The sequence below is a fragment of the Pristiophorus japonicus genome, chromosome 7, assembly GCF_044704955.1.
Source record: "Pristiophorus japonicus isolate sPriJap1 chromosome 7, sPriJap1.hap1, whole genome shotgun sequence".
Taxonomy (NCBI): Eukaryota; Metazoa; Chordata; class Chondrichthyes; family Pristiophoridae; genus Pristiophorus; species Pristiophorus japonicus.
The window spans coordinates 33,203,238-33,223,657 of NC_091983.1; the positions used below are offsets into that span (position 1 = coordinate 33,203,238).

General features: G+C 45.3%; 1 protein-coding gene across 5 annotated transcripts in view; it reads left to right on the forward strand.

The window, feature by feature from the left end:
- mak (male germ cell-associated kinase) overlaps nucleotides 1-20,420 on the forward strand; it is a 99,077-nt gene that overhangs the window by 74,164 nt on the left and 4,493 nt on the right. For 4 of the 5 annotated variants that reach the window (XM_070884899.1, XM_070884898.1, XM_070884902.1 and 1 more), the window contains 3 exons: nucleotides 3,825-4,012; nucleotides 4,102-4,253; nucleotides 4,940-5,077. In XM_070884899.1, coding sequence (XP_070741000.1) covers nucleotides 3,825-4,012; nucleotides 4,102-4,253; nucleotides 4,940-5,077 — 478 coding nt within the window. The remainder of the gene's footprint in view (nucleotides 1-3,824; nucleotides 4,013-4,101; nucleotides 4,254-4,939; nucleotides 5,078-20,420) is intronic. The other variant, XM_070884900.1, reaches the window with a different exon arrangement.

Consider the following 20,420-nt stretch of genomic DNA (forward strand, 5'->3'; position numbering starts at 1 on the left):
GCGGGCTGCTTTGTCCTGGATGGTGTCGAGCTTCTTGAGTGTTTGTTGGAGCAGCAGCCATCCAGGAAGTGGAGAGTATTACATCACACTCGTGACTTGTGCCTTGTAAATGGTGGAAAGGCTTTAGAGAATCAAGAAGTGAGACTCTCGCCACAGAATACCCAGCCCTTGACCTGCTTTTGTTGCCACATTATTTATGTGGCTGGTCCAGTTAGGTTTCTGGGCAATGGAAGACCCCCCCAGGGTGTTGATGGTGGGGGATTCGCTGATGATAATGCCATGGGGCGGTGGTTAGACTCTCGCTTGTTGGAGATGGTCATTGCCTGGCACTTGTGTGGCACAAATGTTACTTGTCACTGATCAGCCCAAGCCTGAATGTCATCCAGGTCTTGCTGCATGCGGGCATGGACTGCTCCATTATCTGAGGAGTTGCGAATGGCACTGAACACTGTGCAGTCATCAGAGAGCATCCCTACTTCTAACCTTATGATGGAGGGAAGGTCATTGATGAAGCAGCTGAAGATGGTTAGGCCTAGGACACTGCCCTGAGGAACTCCTGCAGCATTGTCCTGGGGCTGTGATGATTGACCTCCAACCACCACAACCATCTTCCTTTGTGCTAAGTATGATTCCAGCCAGTGGAGAGTTTTGCCCTTGATTCCTATTGACTTCAGTTTTACTCGGACTCCTTGATGCCACAGTCCATCAAATGTTGCCTTGATGTCCAGGGCAGTCACTCTCTCCTCACCTCTGGAATTCAGCTCTTGTCCATGTTTGCACTACGACTGTAATGAGGTCTGGAGCTGAGTGGTCCTGGTGATACCCAAACTGGGCATCGGTGAGCAGGTTATTGGTGAGTAAGTACCACTTGATAGCACTGTCAATGACACCTTCCATCACTTAGCTGCTGATTGAGAGTAGACTGATGGAGTGGTAATTGGCCAGATTGGATTTGTCCTTTGTGGACAGGACATATCTGGGCAGTTTTCCATATTGTTGGATAGATCCCAGTACTGCAACAGCTTGGCAAGAGGCACAGCTAGTTCTGGAGCACAAGACATCAGCACGACAGCTAGAATGTTGTCGAGACCCATAGTCTTTGCTGTATCCAGTGCACTCGGCCGTTTCTTGATCACGTGGAGTGAATCGAATTGGCTGATGACTGGCTTCTGTGATGGTGGGGACCTCAGGAGGAGGAGGCCGATGTGGATCATCCATTCGGCACTTCTAGCTGAAAATGGTTGCAAACGCTTCAGTCTTGTCTATTTCACTCACGTGATGGCAGAACCCATCATTGAGGATGGGGATATTCATGGAGCCACCTCCTCCTCGTTAGTTGTTTAATGATCCGCCACCATTCATGACTAGATGTGACAGGACTGCAGAGCTTTGATCTGATCAGTTGATTGTGGGATCGCTTAGCCCTGTCTATGACATGCTGCTTCTGCTTTTTAGCATGCATGTAGTCCTGTGTTGCAGCTTCCCCAGGTTGGCACCTCATTTTTAGGTACGCCTGGTGCTGCTCCTGGCCTGTTCTTCTTCACTCATCATTGAACTAAGGTTAGTCCCCTGGCTTGATAGTAATGGTAGCATGAGGGATGTGCTGGGCCATGAGGTTACAGATTGTGCTGGATTACAAATCTGCTGTTGATGGCCCACTGCATCTCAGTTTTGAGCTGCTAAATCCATTCTGAATCTATCCCATTTAGCAGCATGGTAGTGCCACACAACACGATGAAGGGTGACCGGAGTGTGAAGGCGGGACTTTTTCTCTACAAGGACTGTGCAGTGGTCACTACTACCAATGCTGTTATGGACAGATACATCTGCAACAGGTAGATTGATGAGGACGAGGTCAAGTAGGTTTTTCCTTCATGTTGGTTCTCACCACCTGCTGCAGCCCCAGTCAGTAGTGGTGCTACCGAGCCACTCTTGGTGATTGACATTGAGGTCCCCCACCCACAGTACAGTCTGTGCCCTTGCTACTCTCCGTGCTGCTTCCAAGTAGTGTTCAATATGTTCAATCGCATCAGCTGAGGGAAGGTGGTAATCAGCAGGAGGTTTCCTTGCTTGCTCTGAAGCCATGAGATTTCATGGGGTCCGGATTCAATGTTGAGGACTCCCAGGACCATTTGCTCCCACCTCTATACTCCTGTGTCACCACCCCTGATGGGTCTATCCTGCTGGTGGGACAGGATATACCCAGGGATGGTGATGGAGGAGTCTAGGACATTGGCTGAAAGGTATGATTCTGAGAGTATGACTGTCAGGCTGTTGCTTGACTAGTCTGTAGGACAGCTCTCCCAATTTTGGCACAAGTTCCCAGATGTTGGTGAGGAGAACTGTGCAGGGTTGACTGGGTTGGGTATGCCATTGTCATGTCCGGTGCCGAGGTCGATGCCGGCTGGTCTCTCCGGTTTTATTGCTGTTTTTCGTAGCAGTATTGTTACAATTAAGTGGCTTGCCTTGCCAATTCAGAGGGCATTTAAGAGTCAACCACGTTGCTGTGGGTCTGGAGTCACGTATAGACAAGACCAGGTAAGTACGGCAGATTTCCTTCCCTGAAGGACATTAGTGAACCAGATGGGTTTTTACTTTGGCATGGTCAGCCACACCATCGTACTCCTGTGGCTCTTCTCCCATTTATTCAGCTCCGAGGGGTTGCTCTCATTTAGTTCCACTCTTACCAATCCAATCAGAGCCAGAGCATTTCCAGAAATGGCTTCTCTTCCTGTCCACATACCATTACCTACACAATCCTCCAAGAATCTATCTTTGGCCCTTTCCTCCTCATCGATCTGCTGCCCCTTGGTGACCTCATCGGCCATTGGGTCAGCTTCTAAGTGCATGATGCTGACAACACCCAGCTCCGATTGTTTGCCACCCCTCTCGATCCCTCTGTTGCCACTGTGCTGTCAGACTACTTGTCCGGCCCCCAGTCTTGGATGAGCCGCTATTTCCTTCAGTTGAACTTTGGGAAGCCATCGTCTTCAACCTGCACCACAATTGTCGTACATTTGCCACTGATTCCATTCCCCTCTATGGTTAGTGTCTCAGGTTGAACCAGACTGTTCACATGCTTGGAGTCCTTTGCGACTTTGATCTGAACTTCCGACCCCATATCTTCTCCATCACAAAGACTTTTATATCCATAACATTGCCTGCCTCCGCTTCTTCCTTCGTCCATTTTCTGCTGAAGTGCTCATCCATTCCTTTGTTATCTCTAGACTCAATTATTCAATGATGTCCTGGCCGACATCCATTCTTCCACGTTTTGTAAACTCTTGTGCTTGCAAACTTACATTGGCTTCTGATATCTGAGACTCCAGTTTAAAATTCTCATACTCGTGTACATCCCTTCATGTCTTCGCCCCTCCGTCTTTCTGTAACCTCCTCCAGTCCTACAACTCTCCAGCCCACCTCTAGAGCTCTGTATTCCTCCAACTCTGCCGTCTTGTGCTTCTCACACTCCCTTCACCCCACCATGGCAGCCGTGCATTCAGCCTTATAGGTCCCATGCCCTGGAATTCCCTCCCTAAGCTGCCGCCTCTTAAAATTCACCTCTGTCCAGGCTTTTGGTCATCTCCGCCAATATCTCCTCTTTTTGTTTTGACGCCCATTTTTATTTTATCTGTTTCTGCCTCTGAAGTGCCTTGGGATGTTTCTCTGTGTTAAGAGCTCTATATAATTACAAGTTGTTAAGAATTCCAGTGAAAAACTTCCAATATTACACTTTTAATTCCAGCATCTGTTTTAACACCTGATTATTTAATTCCTGTTGGTGCTCAACTTGTTAATGTTGCACTTTTTGTTTGTGATCTCAGAAAGCGATCAGGACAGAAGACAATATATGCAGCAGCACAAAACCAAAAGGCAGTGCTCGACGATGGAGTCACGCTGTTATTAAAGATTTCAACAACTGGAATGATTCAGGGGATTTAGGATTTAGTTCTTCAACTAAAAATGCAAATTTAAATGATAAAAAAAGGCAAAGTCAAGAATCGCAGTTTAAGTAAGCAGATCATTACTCTGGTTAAATGTGCCATTTTGTGCATTTTCTCTTTGAACTTGTAAACCATATGTTGTACCCCTATGTTACAGAATGGGAAGCCTTTTGGACTTCACTCCTTCAAATAATAAATCAAACAGCAAAAATATGTCTATAGCCAATATAATGTCTCAACCAGATACAACTGCATCTAGAGCTTCTACAGCCAAGTATCACTACCTGAAACAATCCCGGTATTTGCCAGGTTCGTAACAAAAAAAATCTCAAGTTTATTTAAAATAATGAAGCAAGAACAATTAGCTAGAGGGAATAAAAAGGAATGTAAGTTTTGAACTTGCAGCAAAATCAGACAGATTTAACTTGTACTTGAAGTTGGAACCAGTTGAGATTACAGATTTCACTAGAATGTGCTAAAAATTGGAGTCTGATTTTAAGTATAATCCATTGTATTCAGAAGATTGAAAAGTGATCTTATCAAAACGTATAAGATTATGAGGGGGCTTGACAAGGTGAATGCAGAGAAAATGTTTCCACTGATGGGGGAGACTAGAACTAGGGGGCATAATCTTAGAATAAAGAGGCCGCCCATTTAAAGCTGAGACAAGGCGAAAATTATTTTCTCAGAGGGAATTCGCTGCCTCAGAGAGCTGTGGAAGCTGGGACATTGAATACATTTAAGACAGAGATGGACCGATAAGAGAATAAGGGGTTATGGGGAGCGGGCAGGGAAGTGGACCTGAGTCCATGATCGGATCAGCCATGATCGTATAAAATGGCAGAGCAGTCTCGTGGGGCCATATGGCCTACAGCGTAAAAGACTAGAAAATCTACCATAAAGTGTAGCGGGAAGTTATTCCAGGTTAACTAACAGGTAATCTTTGAAAGTAGGGTACTGCAATTGTAACAGTCAAAGTCTTTTTAATTTTGCAGGAATAAATGCCAAGAACACCCCACTTGCCAACACAGGTAAAGATTTCAGTGCACATAGTCCCTGGGCCAATTCTAACCTTTCCAGTAAACCTTTAGGAGTAGTTGGAGGAGCTCTTCCCATCAGTTGTACAAATGCAGGTACTATAGTTCTGTTGTGTTTCATTATGGATAACACTTTTCAGTAAAAAGAATTCGTGTTCAATGCGACTTTCTTGTATATTCATAAAATGATTGTGTATAGTTATACTATAGTTGATGAGTGAGCTTTATAAATTGGCATGCGTATTGTAGACGCTGATGAGCCCTGATAGTGTTGGATTCTGCTGTTGCACTTGCATGGGTGCATGAGCATTGGGAGCAATGTTCGCTCTAATTTTTTTGTGTGCGCTGTCCCTTTAAATTTGCTGTGCGGTATCTCTTCCAGCGGCAGTAGCTGGTGAGTGGCCTGCGTGGGACCTCACGATTGGTGTGCGGCTGCACATCTTAGTGGGAACATTGGGTGCATTTTGTTTTTGTAGGTATTTTTAATTAGGATTTACTTCTCATGAGACCACTTAATCTTTCCAGTAGCTGAAATTAAAGTAAGCACCTTTCTCATTGTCTTCTACCAAGTAACACCACTTTCCAAGGATGCAGACTTGAAAGCATAAGCTGCTTTACATGGTTGCCAATCATCACAATTAGCTGCGGTGCTAATAAATCATTAAGCGATGCCCAAGTAATTATCATTGTGAATAAACCAAACCACCTTTCCAACCCTTTCATGGGCAATGGCCCCATCCTAAGATAAGAATGATGATACTATATTCTACATTGTCCTTCTATAGTACAGTGATCCAGCAACCTACCAATGTCTTAACAATATCACTTTTGAGCTGACCACTGGAAACTTGATGAGGGATCGATCCTCCCTTTCCATGGAGCAGTTACTTGCCTCCATTCAGCATCTGTCCGATGGCACTGATAAGATCAGAAACTTTGAGGGGAATCACAGGAACCAACATCCTGGAGGATAGTGTTCAGTTTTCTCTTCAGGGAGGATATCTATTGCCATAGGTACAGGAAAACTTGTGTCCTTTTATATTGTTTTTTGTATTTTGGATCAAAACAGCATCAATTCTGATGCATTAGGTTTTTTAAAAACCAAATAATGGATTTCTCATGTTATTACACATTGGTTGTTGAGACCAATTTGAATTTTCAGGTCATGGTTAGAGAGTTGGGGATAATTGAAGTAATGTGGGAGAGTAGGTAGGAGGAAGAAAATAGGAGGGTTAGCGGGTTAAGCCAGTGTTATCCAATACATTAGCCGCTAGCCACGTGGTGAATTGTATTTTTGATGCGTAAATAAAAACAATTAATAGATATCATTGGATATGTGATCTCAATACTCATATTTGCATGATATGTGCAAATGTATTTGAATTTTTTTGTGTCTTTGTTGATAAAATGGTAAGACGAAAAGAAGAGTGGCAGGTGCTTTTTATTGTTGCGCGTGCTTTACTTCCTTGGTTACTGCATATTGGTTATCTGCTAAAATGGTGTGCAACACGGGTGGAAACGATGCACTTCAGTGCCATGGAAACACCAGCTACATTGTGTGGATATTGGAGCTGTCACCATGGTTAGCTCAACTGATCAAATAGCTGCTCCGTTAGTAGATCAGAGCAAGCCGAGCTGATAATGAGCAGCTCCAGCTGACAACGTGCTTCTCCAGCAGGACACATCATGGCAAAGGGCAAGCAGCATCTAACCACGTTCTGGATGGTGAGCTGGGCTGGATCTGCCACAACTTCTGAAACGAAAAAATAAAGAATTGAATAGATGTGACAAATCTAGCCATTTGTAAATGAAAATGGGGAGCAGTAACAGTTTCTGTGAATAGCTCTTTTGGAGAGCTGACTGAGGCTCCATTGGAGCCTCCAGTCAAAAAGGGTTGAGATTAGTGTGAAATTTTCATCCAATTTTCACCTAAGTGGGAAATTTAGTTTACCATTGTAGCAAGTGACCAGAAGCTGTTTTGCCTATTGTGCACTAAGAGGTTTGCTGAGAAGAAGGTGGTTAATTTGAAGAAACATTTTGAATATGTGCATTCTGAATTTGACCATTTCCAATCGTTTTTCAGAAATTAGTGCATGAAATTTCTCTGAGCTGACCTCAGTAATCAGCAGAAAACAGTTCTGAAACAATTTCTCTCGTCTTCTGAACTTTTAACTTTGGCTCCTTACAAAACTACTTGGATTCTCGCATGAGAAAATAAACCATTTTCTGATGGAGAGTTGATGAAAGAGATTATGGTGATATGGACACTTTATTGGAAAACTATGAACTGAAAATCAAATGCTATGTTTTCGAGAAAATTTTGAGATTTGCAGTTCAGTCATCAGTTTGTCCTAGTTTACTGGATCTGTCTGGTAGCATCAAATCTCAACTTAAAAACTGAGCTGAAAGATTCTCTTGCATTTTAACTTGCATTGGATGAATCCTGCAACATTCCCGCCACTATCTATTGGCATGATTTGTTCAGCAAAACTTTGAACTGACATTTTGGCCGAAGCAAAACTTGATACCAAAAAAGTTTAAGCTGAACCTGGACAATCTGGTCTCGGACACCACTAATGGTGCATCTGCCAGGATTGGTCAAAATGCTGGCTTCATTGCACTACTCAATAAAATGTCCAAATGAGATTGGAAACACAGCAGTTACTGGTCTCCTTTCACTGTATAATTCACCAAGTTAGCTGTTGCTCTCAGATGGTAGCAGGTGATTCATTGAAAGATGCAATGGAAACTGCTTTAAATATTGTCAATTTTATCAAATGCAAAAGAATGTCCAATCCAATGCACAAAGGATGATGGTTGTTGGGAGACCAATCATCTCCACCCAAGGACATTGCTGCAGGAGTTCCTCAGGGCAACATCCTAGGCCTAACAGCTGCTTCATCAATTACCTTCTCTCATCATAAAGCGAGAATTGAGGCTGTTCACTGCTGATTGCAGTGTTCAGCTTCACTTGCAATCCTCAGACAATGCCCGCATGCAGCAAGACCTGGACCGCATCCAGGCTTGGGCTAATAAGTAGCAAGTAACATTCCCACGACACGTGCCAGGCAATTACCATCTCCAATAAGAGAGTGCATAACCATATTCAATGGCATTACCATCACAGAGTGCCACCATCAACATCCTCGGAGGTCACCATTGACCAGAAATTAAACTGGCCCAGCCACATAAATATCGTGGCTGCTAGAGCAGGTCAGAGGCTGAGTACTCTGTAGCGATTGGCTCACCTCCTGACTCCCCAAAGCCCCTCTACTACCTACAAGGCACAAGTCAAGAGTCTGCTGAAATTCTCTCCACTTGAATGGGTGCAGCTGCAACACTCAAGATACTCAGTACATTCTACAACAAAGCAACCCACTTCATCGGCACCCAATCCACTGGTTTAAACATTCACTCCCTTCACTATCAGTGCGCCATGGCTGCAATGTGTACTATCTATAGATGCACTGCAGCAACTCACCAAGGCTTCTTCAGCAGCACCTCCCAAACCCAAGAGCTAGAAGGACAATGGGACCACCATTGTCGCGAAGTCAAAATCCTGGAACTTCCTTACTTAACTTACTGGAATTCTTTGAGGATATAACGAGCATGGTGGATAGAGGTGTACCGATGGATGTGGTGTATTTAGATTTCCAAAAGGCATTCGATAAGGTGCCACACAAAAGGTTACTGCAGAAGATAAAGGTACGCGGAGTCAGAGGAAATGTATTAGCATGGATAGAGAATTGGCTGGCGAACAGAAAGCAGAGAGTCGGGATAAATGGGTCCTTTTCCGGTTGGAAATTAGTGGTTAGTGGTGTGCCACAGGGATCAGTGCTGGGACGACAACTGTTTACAATATACATAGATGACCTAGAGAAGGGGACAGAGTGTAGTGTAACAAAATTTGCAGATGACACTAAGATTAGTGGGAAAGCGGGTTGTGTAGAGGACTCAGAGAGGCTACAAGGAGATTTGGATAGGTTAAGCGAATGGGCTAAGGTTTGGCAGATGGAATACAATGTCGGAAAGTGTGAGGTCATCCACCTTGGGGAAAAAAACCAGTAAAAGGGAATATTATTTGAATGGGGAGAAATTACAACATGCTGTGGTGCAGAGGGACCTGGGGGTCCTTGTGCATGAATCCCAAAAGGTTAGTTTGCAGGTGCAGCAGGTAATCAGGAAGGCAAATGGAATGTTGGCCTTCATTGCGAGAGGGATGGAGTACAAAAGCAGGGAGGTGTTGCTGCAACTGTATAAGGTATTGGTAAGGCCGCACCTGGAGTACTGCGTGCAGTTTTGGTCACCTTACTTAAGGAAGGATATACTAGCTTTGGAAGGGGTACAGAGACGATTCACTAGGCTGATTTGAGAAATGAGGGGGTTACCTTATGATGATAGATTGAGTAGACTGGGTCTTTACTCCTTGGAGTTCAGAAGGATGAGGGGTGATCTTATAGAAACATTTAAAATCATGAAAGGGATAGACAAGATAGAGGCAGAGAGGTTGTTTCCATTGGTGGGGGAGACTAGAACTAGGGGGCACAGCCTCAAAATACGGAGGAGCCAATTTAAAACCGAGTTGAAAAAGAATTTCTTCTCCCAGAGGGATGTGAATCTGTGGAATTCTCTGCCCAAGGAAGCAGTTGAGGCTAGCTCATTGAATGTTTTCAGTCAAAGATAGATAGATTTTTAAGCAATCAGGGAATTAAGGGTTACGGGGAGAGGGCGGGTAAGTGGAGCTGAGTCCACAACCAGATCAGCCATGATCTTGTTGAATGGCGGAGCAGGCTCGAGGGGCTAGATGGCCTACTCCTGTTCCTAATTCTTATGTTCTTATGTTCTTAACAGCATTGTGGGTGCGCTTTCACCACACTTTGCTGCGGTTCATGATTGCCCACCAGCACCATCTCTAAGGCAACTAGGGATGGGCAGTAAATACCAGCATCCTGAGAATTGGGTGTTTTCTTAATTAAATGTGAAAAATTATCAGTTTGTTGAACTGCTAAAAGAGACTGATGCTCCTTATTCAGAAATCATGTACTTCATAAATGTGTGCTGGCTAAGGCGGAACAAAGTGTTGGAAAGGTTTGTCAGATTGTTCAGGTTGTTTTGGTGTGAAAGCCAAGCTGGATAACTCACATTGAAAATTAAGCTTGGAAGTGTGATTGTTCTTTCTCACCAACTCATCCTGAATGAATTGAACTGAAAATACAAGGCAAAAGGACGATGGTTTGTGACCTTGTGTGCTATGTGTTGGAATTTCAGCAAACAGAAGAGTAACACTTTGCGCAGTTCCTAAATTTGCAGCGATGTGCAACTGAGTGAGTTTTAGAAAGATCGCTGTGCTGCTTGGCTTTGAAATTTGAAGTTTGAGAAGCAATTTGCTGATTTCAACAGTTTGGCCTTTTAGTTCATGAAAGATCCATTCTGCTTTGACATCGGGAACTCTCAACCTCGTGGAACTGTTCTCTCGAGACAGACTGGAGATGGACCTACTGATGCTGCAAGCTGCATACATGGCTGAGACCATTGCTATGCTGAAAATGTGGCAAAATGCCCTGAAAAAGTGAAGAATTGCTGCTGCCATGTTCAGCTTAACTTGGTTGTGCAAGTCAACATTTTCAACAATCACTTTGATGAAGTTAAAGTACTGTTTGCAACTGTTGGACAAAAACCTAGAAGCTGAAGTAAGATGTACTGTGTCTCAACACATACCAGAATTCCAAACTTTTTGAAAGAGAAAGACGATTAAACCTTTCACTCAATGGTGTTGGATGTTTATTAGATAAGTATACGCATGTGAAGTATATTTACCTGCATTGTTAGTGTGCCCTAAGGTATTTTCTGCTAAAATGAGTGCACCACAGCCACACCTGTGCCTATTTTGTATTGGATAACACTGGGGGAAGGGAGTAATGAAGGGGAAGGGAATAAGGTGATAGTGCCAAGGAATGGAATTTCAGATCATATACTCAACAAACATTTAATGAAAAATTTTGTAGTTTTTCTTTTTCATCCAAGTTTGGAAGATGAGCAGAAGAGTTCTCCCCAGTGTCATGGCCAATATTTATCCCTCAACCAACATCTCTCTATATTTTAAAAAACACAAGTTATCTGGTTATTGGGTTAATAATGATACTAACTTATTGTTGTTTATGGAACCTTGCTGTCCACAAACTGGCTGCCACATTTCTTACATTACAACGGTGACTACACTTTTTAAAAAGTATTTAATTGGCTGTAAAGTATTTTGGGACATTGTGAAAGACACTATAAAAATGCAAGTTCTTTGTTGGGATAGGGGGATTGAGGCACTGAACATCTGACCATCATGGAAGGGGAACGACAGCTGGTGGGGAGGGGGAGTTGTATCGGGTGGGAATACAGTCTGGTGAAGATGTTTACTGTTAAAGGAGAAATGAAGCCGGGTAGGGTAGTCTTTTGAGGAGTATTGACAGCCAGTAGGTGCATTGGTACAGGAAATGCAGCCAGCTGGGTGGGGGAGGGGGGAGTGAAGGGTATAAGTGGGGGCAAATCTTTGGCATCAGGGTAAGTGGAGGTGAAATTTTGCTCAGTGGGGTAGGGCTTGATGGCACTAAAATTGCTTAGTGGGTTACATAGAAACATAGAAAATAGGTGCAGGAGTAGGCCATTCGGCCCTTCTAGCCTGCACCGCCATTCAATGAGTTCATGGCTGAACATTCAACTTCAGTACCCCATTCCTGCTTTCTCGCCATACCCCTTGATCCCCCTAGCAGTAAGGACCTCATCTAACTCCTTTTTGAATATATTTAGTGAATTGGCCTCAACAACTTTCTGTGGTAGAGAATTCCACAGGTTCACCACTCTCTGGGTGAAGAAGTTCCTCCGCATCTCGGTCCTAAATGGCTTACCCCTTATCCTTAGACTGTGACCCCTGGTTCTGGACTTCCCCAACATTGGGAACATTCTTCCTGCATCTAACCTGTCTAACCCCGTCAGAATTTTATATGTTTCTATGAGGTCCCCTCTCATTCTTCTGAACTCCAGTGAATACAAGCCCAGTTGATCCAGTCTTTCTTGATAGGTCAGTCCCGCCATCCCGGGAATCAGTCTGGTGAACCTTCGCTGCACTCCCTCAATAGCAAGAATGTCCTTCCTCAGGTTAGGAGACCAAAACTGTACACAATACTCCAGGTGTGGCCTCACCAATGCCCTGTACAACTGTAGCAACACCTCCCTGCCCCTGTACTCAAATCCCCTTGCTATGAAGGCCAACATGCCATTTGCTTTCTTAACCGCCTGCTGCACCTGCATGCCAACCTTCAATGACTGATGTACCATGACACCCAGGTCTCTTTGCACCTCCCCTTTTCCTAATCTGTCACCATTCAGATAATAGTCTGTCTCTCTGTTTTTACCACCAAAGTGGATAACCTCACATTTATCCACATTATACTTCATCTGCCATGCGTTTGCCCACTCACCTAACCTATCCAAGGTTGGAGAGATTGGAGGACCTAATACTTTCTCAATAGAAGAATGGGAATGAGGACCGAAAACTTGGTCAATGGGTTGGGAAGGGGTGGTTAAATCATGCTGAATGAAAGGGTAGCTTGTAATTGCAATTCCTGTGTGTTCATTTGGCGGCTGTAGGTTTGACCCCCGTTGTAATCAATTGGTCGTGTAACATATTTACATCATCTCTGTTGATGCAATACCATTAGAATCATGAAACCTCTCGTGGTTTTTAATATAGCACAGCTACTGCTTCTCAAAACACTCATCTTGACTTTGAGCTCTGTTTTCAACCTATTTTCTATTTTCTCTTCACAATGTTACGTGTGGCTGGAGTCTTGTAGATGCTGGACCATGGTCTTGTAATATGATTCAGTCCACATGAACAGGCTGAGAATTACTGCTTCCAAAATTTTTGCTTGTAATTGGACATGCATATTATACTGATACAAGGTGTATATAAGAAATAGAAGCAGGAATAGGCCATTTGGCCCCTCGAGCCTGCTCTGCCATTCAATAAGATCATGGCAACACAACCTCCGGAACCCCCTGTCACGGCTGCAGAGAACAGTGTCTGTCCCCTTGATTATACTGTTGCCTACCACTGCCACGTTCCTCTTACTCACCACCCCACCCCCACCCCCACCCCTTGAATGGCCTCCTGTATCTCGGTGCCGTGGCCAGTTTGCCCATCCGACCTGCAGTCCTTGTTCTCATCGATGCAGACAGCAAGTACCTCATACCTGTTGGACAAGGTCAAGGGCAAAGGCTCCTCCATCACTATATCTTGGGTCCCCATACCTTCCTGACTCGCAGTCACACCCTCCTGTCCCTGACAATTGACGAACTCGAAAGTACTGCCTAACTTAAGGGGTGTGAATGCCTCCTGGAACAAGTGTCCAGGTAACACCCCCCTTCCATGATGCATCGCAATGTCTGCAGCTCGGACTCCAGCTCGACAACTCTGAGCTGAAATTCCTCGAGCAGCAGGCACTTACCGCAGATGTGATTGCTCGGGATCTGATTGGTCTCCACCAACTCCCACCTGCCCTGCCATCTCTCTCAATCTTATTTTATTTATATAATTAGTTACAGTATTTATTCAAACAATTATTTTTACTTTTAATTTGTTGTCCTGTGATTTTTATTCTCTCTCTCCTCTGCTTTTTATTTCCTCTGCCCCCCTGACCAGGTCCCCTCACTCCCCCCCCCTCACTTCCCCCCCCCCTCCCTCGCTCGCTTCCCCCCCCCCCATATTCATATTCATATTCATATTCATCATGCTCTCTCTCTCGCTCTCACTCTCATATTCATGCTCTCGGTGAGGTCGCAAGTCCGCTGGTACAATAATGACAAACGCCTCCTATTCTGGTTGCTATATACCTTCACCCTTTATGGTGCGTAAATATATGACATGGTCTGGCTCTATTTAGATTGGGAAATAGAGGACTGCATTGGATAGGAACATTACCTTCTAACCTCCTCCCCCATGTAAAATATGCATTAATCAGCATTATGAGTAGACTGCGTACATTTGCCACATCTTGTAACCTCTGTCAAGGGGCTGAGGTATTTTTCAAAAGTGTATAATAAATTGGATCCATCAGATCTTGGGATTTGTTATGGTAAATATTTTAACCTATCCTCTTTCCCACGCTCTCAGGGAGCTATATCCCACTGTTGGCCTCAAAGCTGCCACACACTCCTGCATTACATAGGATATACAGCACAGAAACAGGCCATTCAGCCCAGCCAGTCCATGCTGGCGTTTATGCCCCACTCAAGCCTCCTCCCGTCTTTCCTCATCTAAATCTATCTGCATATGTTCCCTTCTCCCTCATGCCTGTCTAGCCTTCCCTTATGAAAGCATCTGTACTATTTGTTTCAACCACTCCCTGTAGAAGCGAGTTCCATATTCTCACCACTCTTTCCGTAAAAAATTTTCTTCTGAATTCCCTATTGAATTTCTTGGTGACTATCTTATATTGATGGCTTCTAGTTATGCTCTTCCCCACGTGGAAACGTTCTCTATCCACTCTATCAAAACCTTTCATAATTTTGAAGACCTCTATTGGGTCACCCCTCAGTCTTTTTTCAAGAGAAAAGAGACCCAGCCTGTTCATCCTTTCCTGATATGTATACCCTCGCATTTCTGGTATCATCCTTGTAAATCTTCTCTGCACCCTCTCCAGTGCCTCTATATCCTTTTCATAATATGGCGACCAGAACTATATGCAGTGTGGTTTAACCAAGGTTTGATACAGGTTTAACATAATTTTGTAAGAGTTTGTCTAAGACAAAAATTAGCGAAGTATGTTTGTCAATTAAAATCTAGAATCCTGAAGCCACCAAAGAGGATTTTTGCAATGGATGTCAGTTGTAAATGCCCAATGTGGATGACTGGTTTTGGTAAATTTTAGGAAAATTATGTTCGATACTGTAAGGGTGTTCTTCTGAGGTTGGGTCAGAGCAGACAAAGCTTTAGTCCGGTGAACATAAGAACATAATAATTAGAAAAAGGAGTAGGCCATTCGACCCCTGGAGCCTGCTCTGCCATTCAATAAGATCATGGCTGATCTACCTCAACTCCACTTTCCTGCACTAGCCCAATATCCCTTGATTCCCTTAATATTCAAAAATCTATTGATCTCTGTCTTGAATATACTCAACGATTGAGCCTCTATAGCCCTCTGAGGTAGAAAATTCCAAAGATTCACCACCCTCTGAGTGAAGAAATTTCTCCTTATCTCTGGCCTAAATGGCTGATCCCTTATTCTGACCCCTGGTTCCAGCTAGGGGGCTAGATTTTTGTCTGATTTGCGCCCATTTAGCACCTCAGCGGGACACAAAAATGAATTTTTTTTTTGGTGGGGCAGGGGTGGGCAGAGCGCGTGAAATGAGGCACACAAGATTTTGTGCCTGGGCGGAACTTTCGGCAATGGTTTTGTGGCGGCACTAAAACTTACCGTCCCGCCGCTGTCTTGACCGTTGGGATGACTTGAATCGTCATGCATCGCTGCGCTGGTGCCCCGGGCAGAGCATTTTGCCCAATTTAGCATCCGTCCAAGAAACCCGCCCAGAAAAACCAGGACCCAGGACGCATCAGGAGCTAACGGCGCCATGTTGAAAGCGGCGGAGAAAGTTGCAATTGAGAGTGATTAAAAGGATTGCGAGAAAAACGCTGCATTACTGCATACTTTTAGAAACATAGAAACATAGAAAATAGGTGCAGGAGTGTAGGCCATTCGGCCCTTCTAGCCTGCACCGCCATTCAATGAGTTCATGGCTGAACATGCAACTTCAGTACCCACTTCCTGCTTTCTCACCATACCCCTTGATCCCCCGAGTAGTAAGGACTTCATCTAACTCCCTTTTGAATATATTTGGTGAATTGGCCTCAACAACTTTCTGTGGTAGAGAATTCCACAGGTTCACCACTCTCTGGGTGAAGAAGTTTCTCCTCATCTCGGTCCTAAATGGCTTACCCCTTATCCTTAGACTGTGACCCCTGGTTCTGGACTTCCCCAACATTGGGAACATTCTTCCTGCATCTAACCTGTCTAAACCCGTCAGAATTTTAAACGTTTCTATGAGGTCCCCTCTCATTCTTCTGAACTCCAGTGAATACAAGCCCAGTTGATCCAGTCTTTCTTGATAGGTCAATCCCACCATCCCGGGAATCAGTCTGGTGAACCTTTGCTGCACTCCTTCAATAGCAAGAATGTCCTTCCTCAAGTTAGGAGACCAAAACTGTACACAATACTCCAGGTGTGGCCTCACCAAGGCCCTGTACAACTGTAGCAACACCTCCCTGCCCCTGTACTCAAATCCCCTCGCTATGAAGGCCAACATGCCATTTGCTTTCTTAACCGCCTGCTGTACCTGCATGCCAACCTTCAATGACTAATGTACCATGACACCCAGGTCTCGTTGCACCTCCCCTTTTCCTAATCTGTCACCATTCAGATAATAGTCTGTCTCTCTGTTTTTACCACCAAAGTGGCTAACCTCACATTTATCCACATTATACTTCATCTGCCATGCATTTGCCCACTCACCTAACCTGATTGTGAAGTTTGTGGTTTTCTAGTTTGTTTTATAAAGGACATTTTAAAAGATGGGTGCCTTGCTAAGTCGGGAGCCAGTAATCCTGGCAGCTATATTCATATGGCTTCAAGCTGGAAGAAGGCTTATTGTTGATCATTTGCAATGTAATCGAAGAGGTCACAGACGTATGGAGAGGAGGCCTTACCCCCCCACGGGTTTATAGGGAACATCGCTCATACCTTCAGCTCTCTGAAGCACAGTGCGTTAAAAGACTGCGCTTCTGAAAAGAGATGGTCATAGAGATGCCAGCTCCTACAGATAGACCTACAGCCTACCAGCACTGCAGGACTGCACTGCCTGTCGAGATGATGACAACTGTGGCACTTGCCTTCTATGCCTTCGGCTCCTTTCAGGCATCAGCAGGGGACATGTGCTCCATCTCTACATGCTACACAAGTGACTAATGCACTGTACACATGCAGAATGGACTTCACAAATTTCCCAATGACCAGGGAAACCCAAAAATGAGAGGGCTGTCGGTTTTGGATGATTTGCTGGCTTCCCCAAGGTTCAGGTACCCTTGACTACGCACATTGCCCTGCGAGCACATTTTACCCAATTCAGAGGTACCTTTACAGAATTCAGAGGTTTTCTGAAACCGAAAGGGATTCCACTCCATGAATGTACAGATCATCTGCGACCATACTCAGCGCATCGTGACAGTCAATGCCCAATATCCAGGCAGCATCCATGGGGCTTTCATCTTGCGTGAGGGCAGTGTCTCAAGCATGTTCCAGCGTCAACCTCAAGGCCAGAGCTGGCTGCTCGGGGACAAAGGTTACGGCCTCATCACCTGGCCCATGATCCCCCTCCGGAACCCTCAGACAGAAGCCGAGCATCGCTATAATGAGAGCCATGCAGCCACACACAACATCGTCAAAGAGACAATTAGAATGCTCAAGCAGCGCTTCCGATGCCTGGACCACTCTGGAAGCTGCCTGCAATACTCCCCCTCAGCAGGTATCTTGAGTTCATAGTGGTGTGCTGCATGCTACACAACTTAGCCATCATGAGGGGACAGGAATTGCCAGTGGGGGATTGCAGGGCCACCTTGAGAAAGGGGGTGGGGTGAGGAGGAGGCAGAGGAGCCTGGCGAGGAACCCATGCCGCCACCACAACAACAGGGGAAGCATCGTGGAGATTTTGCCGCTGCAAAAACCTTACGTCGGCAGCTCATGATTGAACGCTTTGCTTGAAGAGTGAACGGCACGTTTGAGCGTTTCCTGGCCACTCTATCCCACCATGTTGACTATTCCCCCTCTTATTCTGAAAATGAGACACTACACAGGAATGGTTAAGGTGAACAAAAAAATTTATTAAACATTGTAAACATTGTAAACTTTGTAACCTTTATTGTGAGACTTAAATAAAATTAGCTGCATCAAGCAGTGTGATAATTCAACATTATCAGAACATAATCCAATGTGATACTGTAACATAAAACATACGATGCATCTAGCATCAACAACATAATGCAGCAACATCATATCCTGCCCCACTTTTTTTTCCACCATCTTTTGCCCCCTTCCCCTCCCTTGCCTGCTGCTCCTACCCAAAGTGGCACCAAGATGGTGTGCAGCAAGGCTGCCAGAGCCCTGCCGTGTTGGGGGGGGCGGGGAGAGAGACAATGGAGACGCCGTCTGGGGGCGCATTGGACAAGCTCGTGGCATGGAAGGCCTGGCTGCAAACTGGCTAGCCTCTTCATCGGCGTCGCCAGTCACTGATGGTTTGGTGTGACAATGGGGGAATGCAGAGAGTATGGAGGCAGGCATGGACTGTATCACCTGCCCAAGCTGAAGCAGAGCTTTGTGCCTGTGATGCGCCATATTCTAGAAGTGTTCGCGCCACACTCCGGGACTCCACTGTCACTGCTAGAGGCCACTAGCCTCGTGTGGGTATTGATGGCCTCGCTGGTATCACGGCTCGCACTGACAATCTGCAACCCTACCTCCATAATGATCGCTTTTAGACTCTCACTGATCGCAGAAATCCTACCCAAGACATCAAGGAGCTGACGGCCGATCTGGATGCTCTCCCTGGACATTCCCACCATGTTCAGTTCCATGTCTGCCTGTCTGTCAGCAGACTGACTTTGCCGACTCATCCTCCAGAGAGGTGGCATGCGGGATTCAACTCAAGCACTGCATTGCTGCACGCCATTGGTCCCAGGAGCCTCGGATTCGTCGAGCTCCAAGAATGTCGTCGTCCTCAGAGGAGCTGAGTGCCGGTGATGGGGCAGGGTCGAATGATGCTGTAGCGGATGCTGCGCTGGAGTTGGCTCATCAGTATCCTCTTCCTCCTCCAGGCGATGGCCTGACGTGGAGTGGTCCCTTGAGGGATGCTACGCCTGTGGCTGGTCATCTAGAAGTAGAAAGCAACAGACGTGTGGTTAGCAGCAGGGAAGGGGGCAGGGTGACATGAGGAAGATCGCAAAGCACAAGCTCATTTGAAGGACTGCCGCTACTCAATTATATCTAGTCCAGAGATGCTGCAGGACATTGCCCCAACCTATCCCAGGGAATGTGCAGGACTTGCCCTCAATATCCAAACGGGGGTCAGCGTCCCCAGTGGCAACTGTCTGACCTGTGATGCCGATGAGGCCTGCCACTCTGTCCTCCATGTCAGTGAGTGGCAGGGTCTGAGGCGGGCTGCCGACTGTCCGCACCTGCTCGCGCCGATTATGAGACTTCTTTGACTGCAAAAATGGGAATGATTACAGGAGAATCCATCTGCTCTTGTGGCACAGATAGCTACCAAAGCACTTATACCATACTGTCTGAATTTAATACAGTCTTCTGTTTAATGGCCTTGGAAGTTGCATGTGGTTCATCAGGAGGACATCGAAGTGGGGGGCCACCTTGAGATCTCAGTAAGCAATCTTAATGTGTAAAGATCATTCATGGCAAATAGGGTGCCGAATTAAGTCAACCTTCGTGTCATGCATTTTAGGAGGCAATCCAGAGTGCTGAGAGGCACCAACAAACAGCATGAGAACAACGTGTCTGATTTATAATTGAAGTAATGAAGGAGTGCATGAATTAAAATTGTACTAACTCTGATGACCCTTGTCAGATCATTAAACTTCTTTCGGCACTGTGGCAGTCCTGACAAGTGTCTGAGGCAGAGACTTCCTCTGCTATCTCCCTCCAAATCCCTTTAAATATTGATGGCAGTGGTCTAGAACCACCCCGAAGATTCAACTCCTGCCATCTTTCCACAGCCCCTACTAGAGCTTCATTAGCCTGTGGCTGAATCACCTGGCATGCTGTAAGGAATTGTCGTCCTCCATGATCAAAATCCAAATGTAAAATGGCTGATTCAGCTGTACGGCTCATGCGCGCGTCCGCACCCTATCTGGTCTCCTATCGCAACCAGACCAGAAAAACAGGAAGGGAAAAAAAAAAAGAAAAAATTGTACATGTGCAGAACGGGCAATTTTTTTTTTTAGTGCCTGAACTTTCGGCTCCAGCGCACAAAGTCTGGTGCAACGCTGGCGTTAACGCTAACGCTCCTCGTAAACTTTCATTTGGCGAAGGTTCCTCGCTGTGGGGCTAACGTTAACCTACGCAAAATTTTTAGTTCCGCCGCAAATTGCAACCGGAAGCAGGCGAAAACGCAAAAAGCCAAAAATTCAGCCCTGTATGTTTCAGTCAGATCACCTCTCATTCTTCTTAACACTGGAGAATATAAGCCTAGTCTACTCAATCTCTCTTCATAGGACAATCCCCCCTTCCAGGAATAAGTCTGGTCAACTTTCTTTCGTTGCACTCCTTCTATGGCAAGTATATCTTTCCTTGGGTATGGAGACCAAAACTGTACACAGTACTCCAGA